Source organism: Gymnoscopelus braueri (assembly GCF_963280865.1).
Source record: "Gymnoscopelus braueri genome assembly, chromosome: 7".
Taxonomy (NCBI): Eukaryota; Metazoa; Chordata; class Actinopteri; order Myctophiformes; family Myctophidae; genus Gymnoscopelus; species Gymnoscopelus braueri.
The window spans coordinates 33,049,977-33,061,554 of record NC_137608.1 but is presented as its reverse complement, the minus strand read 5'-3'; the positions used below and the strand labels follow the sequence as shown (position 1 = coordinate 33,061,554).

The 11,578-nt window shown below is 39.9% G+C and overlaps 1 protein-coding gene across 1 annotated transcript in view; it reads left to right on the top strand.

The window, feature by feature from the left end:
• The first annotated feature begins 278 nt into the window (after positions 1-278).
• LOC308088060 (dual specificity testis-specific protein kinase 1) overlaps positions 279-11,578 on the top strand; it is a 30,649-nt gene continuing 19,349 nt past the window's right edge. The window contains exons 1-2 of the mRNA XM_080432406.1: positions 279-528; positions 1,704-1,821. Coding sequence (XP_080288532.1) covers positions 1,791-1,821 — 31 coding nt within the window. The 5' untranslated portion in view covers positions 279-528; positions 1,704-1,790. The remainder of the gene's footprint in view (positions 529-1,703; positions 1,822-11,578) is intronic.

Sequence of the window (11,578 nt, the reverse complement as noted above, 5' to 3'; positions counted from 1 at the left end):
CGATCTGAGATTTTATGAAGCACAACATGAAGTATCTTAATCCTTTTTGTAGTTTGTTTTGTTTATCATGGTTCTACTTATATAGAGTGAACTAAAAAAATATAAAGTAGTTCGTATTTTATATTTATTTATTTCTCCTTTCCTCTCAAACGTAGGCTGCTATACGCTATATTTTCTGTGGGCGGAGTTACTACCAACGTAATGAGGTTGGTTGCTTGACGACCCATCATCAAACATGCATTAACGAGGTGTTTTTCTCTCGCTAAGTGTGTGGGAGCCTCAGCCTGCAGGCACGCAACCAGAGCATTGATGTTGCAGCCTGCACAGTGCACAGTGCACGGAAATTGTTGCTCCCTGTTGCGAAACATTAGGAGAGGAGAGGACTAGAGAGGTAAAGAACATCACTGCTGCGATGCTGAGACAACATCACAATACATTATTATAGATAGAGAGCAATGCAGTAGCTCAGCCTACGCGCCTTATTTCCTCTTTAAACGCAAAGGACTTTATACTACTAGCCTACAAAATGTAAGTATTCGAATTGTTTACGTCCATTTAGTCTATGCTATTTTTTTTCTCTTATTAAGTAATAACGTGTAGCCTATAGTGGTTCCCAAACTTTTTAGCTCAAGACCCAGAAGAGTGGTGAAAATAGCAGATGTACAATCTCACAATTGCGACGCATTGTGAGCTTGTAGATTGGCTATTTACACTACTTCTTAAACATTTGTTTTCGAATTTATAGCATTTCTTACATTTTTGGCATTTATTTATGAAATTATTTTTGGAAAATGTCAGAATTTGTTTAAAATTCATGAAAAATATTTAACAATAAAAAAAATTTAATAATGAAAAAAATAAAGGGGATATTTACTCACGACCCATAAAAATGGGCCTGCTACCCACAAATGGGTCCCGACCCACTGCGTGGGAACCACTGACGTAGCCTACTCAATATAGTCTTTTAACAACATTTTCTACTCATGTGTTTACTTTACTTATCTTTATTTGATTACAAAAAGGGAGTGGGCAAACTTGGTCAAATGCAACAGGTGAAATGACTATGTAATTTTGTCAGAACTCAGAAGGAACGCAATTTAGTTTTCTTCAACCTGTAGCATGCCAGCTATATCTTTGGTGAATAATGGTGGAATGATTCCTGTTTTAAGTGTTGCCTGCTAGTGGTGGAAAGTAACTAAGTACATTTACAATTTTGAGGTACTTTTACTTTACTGGAGTATTTCCAATACTTCTACTCTCCTTCATCTCAGAGACAAATATTGTACTTTTACTCTACTTTAAACTTTAGTTACTAGTTACATAGTAGATTTTATTTATTGTTACAAAACATACATTAATCACTGCAGCCCTAATTAAACTTTGGCTATTTTCAAAAGATTTTTATACATTTTATAAATGTTCACATGATAACCTGTGAAACAGGACATTCTGCATAATGAGTACTTTAAGTATATTTTGATGCCAATACTTTTGTACTTTTACTCAAGTACAGTACATTTTGATTACCGGACTTTTACTTGTAACAGAGTGTTTCTACATTGCAGTATTGATACTTTTACTTAAGTTAAATCAAATTAGTACTTTCTCCACCACTGTTGCCTGCATGAAAGCAAATGTGTGTTTTGTGATGTATTGTGTCTGTGCTTGCTCATTGTTTGTTGCATGTGTGTGGTTCTCCCCAGTGTCTGGACTTGTACTGCTGCTGGTCTGATCACCAGATCTTGTGATCATTGTCAGCGGACAGCAGATTTTGCCAACCCTTCCCCAAGATGCATATGAATAGCATGTTAAATCAATGGAGTAAGTATTGTGTTTTTGTTGCTGCAAACAAAGTTTTTATACACAAACAGAGTGACAACAGAAGCAATGCAACATCATCAGATCACTGCAGGAAGTTCAGCGACAAAAATGCAAGATCATCACTGTTTGTTCAGCTATACTTTCACAGAAGAGCACAGATAATGAGTGGAATTGTGCAGCGTTCAAAAAGGTAGATTAAAGGGTAACAGGATAGGTGGGCACCAAGGAAGAGTGGGCACCTCGGTGTTAAATTGGATATTTGGAAAATGTATATGTGATTAGAACATGCTTAAACATTTGACAATTAAGGTCTACAATTGCTACAAATTGCTACAAAACCTGTATATCCAGTCATTTTGGGGCAGAAACAAGAAGTTGAAGGATAAAATTAAGTCTTATAATGATGTATACTTTACATTACTCAAGACCATTTTTCTAATATATATTTTTCTTTAACATTTTGGACAAAATAGACAATTTTACACCGAGGTGTCCCTAGTGCCCACCTCTCCTGCATCCCATTAAAGCTACAATCTAACTTTCATGTCCTACTGTGGCGAGGATTCTCCTGCATGAGAGACAGGACTCAAGACAGAGGCAGTCCCCAGACTCCCCACTTGTACCCTACAGGGAAACTGTTAGAGCTAAAGGTAGAGTTCTTGTAGTCAGCCAACAATGACGGTCAAAAAATTTCAATGGAAGAGTGAGACCACCTCTAACCACCACTGCAGATGTGCTATTACATGTAGATTAGCCTCGCCTTCACTCATCTGCGAAGAGAAAAGCCTGGTCAAGACCTAATGCAGAGAGTGTCTATATGGGCCGGACTTCAGTCGGACGTATTTCCCCCGGAAACGATCTTTTTCGACCAATCACAACACTTGTTTCATTCGTGGAGAATGTAAACAGATTTGTAAAGCGTCAACGACATTTCCTTAGGCGGTACTTCCGCCAAATTCCGGTACTTCCGTTTAGACACTCAACCGGCTAGGTCTTGCCCAGCGTGCATGTAGATTATTACACCATAGGCTACTCTACCACACAGATTGGTTAAAATCTTTAATTCATTAAAACAAGTTGCATCTTAAGCAGAAACCTTTCCAGCAATACCAAAGCCATATTTTTTTTGCAAAATTGCGGTCTAAAATCATATGGCATTTATTGCGGTCATAGACCGCCGAAGTCTGACGTCATTTACACATCCTTTGTTTGTCTACCTGGTTCGCAGTTTTCCACCCCCGTTCTGAATCCCACAGACGTATTTAATATCGCGTCAAATAAGAACTGTGTTCCAAAAATAAACAAATGACCCCGGCGGGTTGACTCTTATGGATATGAAGCATCAACTGACGGTGAGAAAACGCTAATGTTACTTCCGCCGAATTAGTTACATTTTCGCCAGAAACAGACTGTATCAAATATAAGTGACTGACTATCATAAACGATACAGAACCTCCTCCCTGACAATAACGCCGACACGCGGTGTTTATTTTTGGACCACAATTCTTATATGAGACGATTCTAAGATGACCCAATGTTATTCTCCATAGAGAAATTACTTCCGCAAACCTGGGGATGAACGAGTGACGTCAGGACTTCGGTGCTCTATTGTTTCTCATGTCAGATGTGCATGTCTTTTTTTTCTTTTATAAGCCTAACGCAGATGCTGTAGGCTAGCTAACCGGGCAGTATGTGTGTAGAATTGTAGCTGGGCATTGTCCTGATTTAGAAAACCCTGAGCTCAGCGTCCTGGCTGACTGTGCAACCTTGTTGTGTCAGGAAAGTGTCCTGTTACTCATCCATCCTCCATCATCTAAGACTGGATGTTATGATGTAATGCAGTTCTTCCCACTGGCACCCATGTATTGACCTTTAAAGTTAGGAGGAGCAAGGGACCAAATAAGTGTTATTACAGTACACTGTACAATACGTTGATTGTGAAATGCAATTATTATAGGCTAAATTGTTGACTAAACGTGTCTTCTTTTCAAAATGAGAACCCTCAGCTGTTGATGAACTACATTTATTTATTGTGATACAAATTATCCCACCCCCCACAACAAATGTCTTCTTCTTACTTACTTACTAATTTTACAATTTAGGTATTTAGCAGACAGTCTTATCTAGAGCGACTTGCAAGTGCGAGATCGTAAGCATGAACTCTAGTCAATAAACAACAAGGATAGTCACATAAGTAGAGTGAACAATGTGGTGCCTCAAACAACCTAGGATGGTAAACAATGAACCTTGCATCTGTCTAAACAATATGCCAAAGTAACATTTCCTGCTGTATGATCAAGAGATGCACTGAGACTAGTATTGGATATTGGGCCAATACCAAGCTAGAATAGCCTAGTGGGGAAAATCGAACCAAAATAATAAACTGATAATTTAAAAAAGCATTATTTGTGTAACAGGTTTAAAGAATACAGTTCACAATGTGCACAACAACCCTAGCCTAATAATTAATTAAAATGTAAATCAAAAGTAAAAAAGTACTATCAGTGGCATGATGATAATGGCTTGATAAATGAAAGGTGGAATACTTTTATGTACAGTACAATAGAAAGACGGGAACGTTTACATGAAAACAATTGTTATATCTTAGTGATTTGTTCTAAAAGCTTTTCTTTCTCTGTATGTTCTCCTCTGTTACTTTTTATCCTTAAAAAGCACTGCTCAAAACCATTTTTGGTTTGTGGCAGTATTGTTGTGTCCCCTTGTTGTGTCCCCTTCGTGAGTAGCCGCTTAGTTACAAGGCAGCTGTTTGCAGTAGCTGTGTAGATTGTGCGAAACCTTTGTAAATTGTTCATCTGTCATCTGTGTTTGCTGCCTCTGTCTCTCCAAGGAAAGCAGCCTCATAGGCTATACAGAGGCAAATGGGCTGAGCATGTGCTGTAACCTTCAGTATAATGGATGGAAGAGTGGATTAATGGATGGAGGGATGAAGGGATAGAGGAATAGTTAGATATGCTTTAGACTGGAAATCCTAACGAGTGGAAATCCCCAATCTGGTAGCATAGCTGCAGGATGGGATTTGAGTAGAGGGGATTCCTCGCATTCTGGGATCATGTTGATCATCGTGTGTACTGTTCGCTTCTAAGCTCTCACCTCGCAGATGGTCTTGTGTACTGTCTGAAACAGCTGAACTCTGTTAACTTCACGTCTCCTCATTGTTGTGTTCGAGTTGAGAAACAACTGTTACTGACGTACGAGTGGTGAATTCAAACACTCCAGCTATTTCTGTGAGGGGTTTGGGTGTAACCCACAACTCCACCCTGCCCTTCAATGATTTACAGCGTGCTGCTGTACAGTAGCTGTTATTATGCAGACAATGCCAACAAAAAGCACGCTGTTGTCCCTTCGAACAATCCAGCTCCATTGACTCTCTTTTTATGTCAAATAATTCCCACAGTTCTTTAATTTTTTTAATCAGATATATTTGCTTGGCAGGGCTATGTGCTCTGTCCCTGAGAGCTTCATTTAGGAATGCTGATGTTGGTGGGGCCTTGAGTTTAGTGTTAGCACCAACGTTAGCAGGATAACAAGAACTTGACCTGAACAAACACTGTGGTTGCCTGAATGGTTGAACCAACGGATGAGGTCAATGGGAGAAACTGCAGAGAGAAGGACAGAGACGCATTGTGAGCTAACCATATTTTCTTCATCTCTGACCTCTTCAACACTTTATCACACCCACCCACCCTCCCCTCCATCCCAGACAGTGGGCAAGCAAGAATGCCTTGGTCACTGGATGTTTTTACTGAATATTTAATAACTGTGTAGTCTGTATGGCTTTCAAGGGATAATTGCTTGGAACAAACACATTTTTTTTATTAAGCAAATTGGGCTGAAGATGTCGATTGTTGATGGTGGTGATTCCTACGAGTTTAGAGACATATGTCATATGAACATCAGATCCATGCCTGCCTGGTTTAAAAATCAGATGTTGTGTTCCTACGTAAATGTAGCCCTACTTCTGTATTTGGAGAGTCAATGGTGTTTTAACCCATTAAGCCTATATGTTGTTATACCTTTAAAACCAGGACAGCATCTGTGTCATTTTAGATGTTGCTATGTATATAGCAACAAGATTTGTTTCTTTTTTTTCTGAAAACTTAGGTTAGGATTTAGAAGGCGTTATAAAATCGGCCTCAGGTCTAAATGGGTTAACGTAAACTGAGCTGACCTACAGTACACAGCAGGAGGTGAAATAAGGTAACCCATCCCCAACACTATCGTGTCTCAGAATCCCTGTAAGAGGAGTGCTCCAGTGATGATGAATCCTTTGCAATGTTGAAAGTCGATGATGATTTGTTGGCAGATTGTGAGCTACTGTGCATGGCACCTGATCACAACAAGGACAAAGGAGAGTGACATTCCTATTGTAGGTCAGTCCTAGTTTATACTGTATAAGCAGTTTTTTGTTGTGGAGGAAAAAAAAGAAATCCCCCGCAGGATTAATAAGGTCTAACAATCCAAACAAATTGGACATGGCTATTTGGGCTTAATCCGGCCGCATGCCCTTGAACTTTATATACGGGCAAGCTATGGATCATATGGCTCATAGTTTTGGACATACAGTACGTGTATATATGCAGTGGTGGAAAAAGTACTCAAATTATTTACTTAAGTAAAAGTACCAATACTGCAATATAAAAGTACTCTGTTACAAGTAAAAGTCCAGAATTCAAAATTTACTTGAGTAAAAGTACAAAAGTATTGGCATCAAAATGTACTTAAAGTACCAAAAGTAAAAGTACTAAATATTTGAAAATAGCAGATCTACAAGCTCACAACGCGTCGCGATGCGACGCGTTGTAGATCTTGTAGATCGGCTATTTTCAAATAGCCTAGGTATAAAATAGGGTTAAAGTGGTTAATGTATGTGTCATTATATCATAATTTACATCTGAAAAGTAACTAGTAACTAAAGTTTTCAAATAATTGTAGTGGAGTAAAAGTACAATATTTGCCTCTGAGATGTAGTGGAGTAGAAGTAAAAGTATTGGAAATTGGAAATACTCAAGTAAAGTACAAATACCTCAAAATTGTACTTAAGTACAGTACTTAAGTAAATGTACTTAGTTACTTTCCACCAAATATGCCCAATGATGTTTTCTGACGTCACCCACAACAGAAACGCTACATTGGCTTACTGTTGAACCGTTCCGACCAAAACACAAGAAGATAGAAGAACAATTTACATTTCTCGTCTCCTTGAACAACAGAACTCTGTATCCCCAGGCCAGTCAATCGATCAAAGCTTGTGAGACTGACACGATGTGAGTCACTAGAAATGTCAGGAGGTACAGTATGAGCCAAGTGGCTCACAGCCACGAAATCTGGCTTAAAGGGGTTGTCTTACACAGCATAAATTAGGCTTAAGCTGTTCTAGGGTTACCGTCTTTTACAAAGAGGGTGCTAAGATGTGTGATCTAATCTAATGCACATTCAATTATTCATGGGAGTCGGTGAGTGGAGAATGGTTCATTTCTGCCAGGTCGGAGACTATGTTTCCACTCCTGTCTGTCCGTGTGTCTGTCCGTCAGTGTGCCTGTGAGCAACTAATCTTTTGCATTGTTGGACTGATCGGCGAAACTTTGCACGCACACTCCCAGTAGGCCAAGGAAGAACCTGTAACCCAAAACTTTTCTAATCGGCCTCATGGTGGTGCTATAACGGGGCCCTTCATGTTTTGGCCTATGACTCTTGAACCGTAGGTCAAGAGTCAAACTTTTCTCCCCCTGGATTCCTTGGATCATGATGCAACTCCCTGGCCATTTGTGCCAGACTAGATTTTCTACCATTTTGTATTTTTGATACTGTTCCTACAATTTTACCTAAAACTCACACAACAATTTTACCTAAAACTCACACAAATCGGTACGCATTATCTCTGGAGCCATGTAATCAAGATATCAGTCAGATTTTCAGATTCTATTTCAATTGGATTATGACTGGCCTCCAAATTTTGCGGGCCCTGGGTAGGCACTTTTCTAGTTAGTTCCTGTTTCTACCTCTACAGTTTCCCACACAAAGACCAACCTCTGCCCCAAGTGACTGATTTATGCTTTCTCAGTCCTTAATATGTGAACTTTAAATTAAATGTGGAAGTACAGTACATAATATAATAATATAATATAATAAACTTTATTTTTATAGCACTTTTCAAAAACAGGTTTACACAGTGCTTAACAATACAAATACAATACATACACAGGAAATATAAAGGCAATTCAATGATGGAAAATTTAAAAACAAAGGAACCATACAAAGAAATAGGACCAAAAATAAGAGTGAAAGCAGAGAACTAGCTGACTATTCCTTCTAGCTAAAGACCATTCTAAAGTAATGAGTTTTTAAAAGTGGACACCGAAGTGGCCTGTCTAATTTGCAGGGGGAGTTGGTTCCACAGAAATGGAGCCCTAGCAGCGAATGCCCTGTCACCTTCCGTCACAAGGTTTGTCTGGGGGGGATTCAAGTAAAAGTTTGTGTGCTGATCTAAGATTACGGGTGGGTTTGTGGGGAGACAGGGGGTCAAAAATATAAATAGGAGCAAGTCCGTTCAGTGCTTTAAAAACAAACAATGTAAATTTAAAATCAATTCTGAACGCCACTGGTAGCCATACAGTATAATGTCTGTATACTGACCCCTGTGCTCATACATTGCTTTCAAATATGCTCCCATCGTCATTGCCATTCCTTGTGTACAGTCTAGAACAGTGGTTCTCAAACCTTTTGAAGTGAAGGACCCCCAAATTGATCTATTATTTGGCCGCGAACCCCCATCTGAAAAGATTTTGTGCCAGGAACCAGAAAGATTTATATATATAAAAAAAAAAAAACGTTTTTGATATTTAAAAGAAATTGCAGATGTACAAGCTTGTAGATCTGATAGATCTGATGTGCAATACATCAGATTGTAGATCTGATGTATTACAGATGTACATGCTTGTAGGCCCCCCCCTCCCCGGACCCCACTTTGAGAACCACTGGTCTAGAAAACAGTGGGTTAGTTTGAAATTGATTCAGGCTGATTGACTGATGACCCTGTCCTCATGGCTTCTGACTATAGGGCTGGTCAGTGCCTCAGGGCTAGACCCGTCAAATGCACTGTGGATGATGTGGGGTTAATGTTTGAATCATCTGCTGTTAGTCAATGGTCCCAACCACTGGTCATGTCAGAAGTGCAAGGGACGTAGATTTGTAGTTGTGAAATTACATCAGCATTATGTTTTAGTTACAGGAACAGTATGCAGCATTTAGATTTGTACTAGTCAATTTGTTATTTCCCACTATTGTGTGCAGATCTGCCCCTCTTTTGTGATCCTCCCCAAGGTTAGTTCCTTTTCTTTTCCCATCAAGGGTTTTTTCTTGCCCGATTAGATACAGTAGATGCCGGACTGATCGGTGAATGAATGATAGATTTTCAGATCGAAAGACAAGCACTGTAAGTAAAATAATAGCCAGCACTCCAAAGTCCTTCTGGTACTTTTAATTCATGGATGCACGGACAGCATACACGGACGCATTTCGGCGTCAAGCCTACCTCAGCCTGTATCCATTCAAGTACATACAGACAGACAGACAGACAGACAGACAGAGACACATACAGTACAGTACACATACAATACTAAAGTGCTTCAATATATAAAAAGACATGTTTTTCTTCAGCTATTTCTCCCACTGCCGCTCTTCAGCCTGTACTGTATATAATTAGGTTACGTCTGGATTTAGGCTCCCACACCACAAACTACAGGCTGTTGGAAATCCGAATCGCAGCCATGTCACTCCACAGCATATGCTACAGGGTACAGCCGGAATACCATATAACCGCAAAACTTTTCTGCTCTCGTCCCCCTCCCCCAAAGTGAAATTTATGTGGCCCTTGAAACCTGTTAAAACTAAACTTAATAATACAAATGCTGAATCAGCATGAAGCTAGCAAAGCAAAAAAACAAAAACGTAATTCCAGATTTGTTTTTATCATGTTCATCACATGTCATCACAAACTGTAGGTATGTGATGCTTTATTTGTCAATGGGTAGTACTTCAATGGTGCAGTCCAGAGGTCCAGTATGCTCTGTGATGTCATTCCACACAGAGGTACAGTCATTTCATTCCACAGAGAGATACAGTGTGTTCTGTAATGTCATTGTCATTCCACTGTGGCTGTGGCAAAACGAGGACAGGAGCCACAGCTATGCGTGTGGTCAGGCTCGGTTTGGCTCAGCCTTATCGATTTCACTCTGACCCACAAAAAAAACATGATCTCTGCCTGCTGTCCCTGCTCTGCAACACACACACACACACACACACACACACACACACACACACACACACACACACACACACACACACACACACACACACACACACACACACACACACACACACACACACACACACACACACACACATCAGACTACAGTGGCCCCCATGGTCCTGAAGCCCCCATGGGCCTGAAGCTAACTCCAGTTAGACAGTATCCATTAGCCTATCACTGTATTGGCACTTGACAGGCAATTTAAGTGCAGGGGCTCTGTTGCACAAGGTTTGCTGAGCCAGAGCTGTCCCGACATAGATGGCTGTTTAAGGGAGATTAATGATATACTGAAAGCATAGCTGCATCATTGTACTGTAAGCCTGAGCCTGCTGGAGCACAGAGAAGGCAATTTACAGTGATCTATTCATATCCGTCTTCTAGCTGGAGTGAGTCAGAATAACCTGGAATAGCTACACAGTGAAATCCACAGTGTTAATTTGAACCCTGAGAATGTAAAAATTTTTATTGATCATGTATGATCTATTCACAACCAAAGAGTTTCTAGAGTCGGCATACTGTGTTCCATGTGTGCAGAAAGCATAGTTGAGACAGGGAGATGGTCTGTGCGCGCGCATTGTGTTTGCTTGTAGGCTATATGCACACATTTTGGGAAAATCTTTGTAAACGTGTACACTTGGAGTATGTGGTTAAGACCAAGTGTGATGTATCATTTATACAAATTCACATTGCAGTACGTAAATCACAAGCTTTGACTCACAATATGATTTGCTATGTCTACTGACGTTAACAAAGTGAACCAAGCCAACCGCCTAAATAGACAAGGTTCAACGTAAAAAGCATCCAAAAAAACTTTTTATCAGCTATGGTTTCAGAGCAAAGTTTTTTGTTTATTTAACCACTTGACCCTAGCGTGCCTATCCTGGGCATGTCATAATAGACGAACATTCTGTTAAAATAGCAGATCTATAAGCTTAGCTTCGAGCTTGTAGATCAGCTATTTCCGGTGAAAAAAAGAAGTGGGCCATAATAGACCCCTGGGGGACCTTGGTCAATGAAGTTTTTAGTGTTTAAAAAGACATGCTATTAAAATGAAAGTGAAAGTATACATTTGCATACTAATTCTGTGAATTATTTAGATGTCTGTGTGAGTTATTCTCATGATGTAGGCTGCGGCCAACTTGTTCAGGAAATGACTCTGGTCTTGGTGCAACTTCTCACTTCTCACTCGGAAGTCAAGTAAAGGGCCTGTAAACACACTGGCAGACTGGCTGATGTGCTCATCTGTCTGTCTACAGTACACACATGCACACAAATACAGATATGCATACACATCCCAGCCTCCTCTTTTGAATGTTTCTCAGGAAGAGGGCTTCTACTGACAAATACCCAAACTCTGGGGGAAAATCTCACTTAGTTGCAACCTTGACTTTGCTATCTCTTGCATTCCTTTTCAGCTGTGCAGATGTC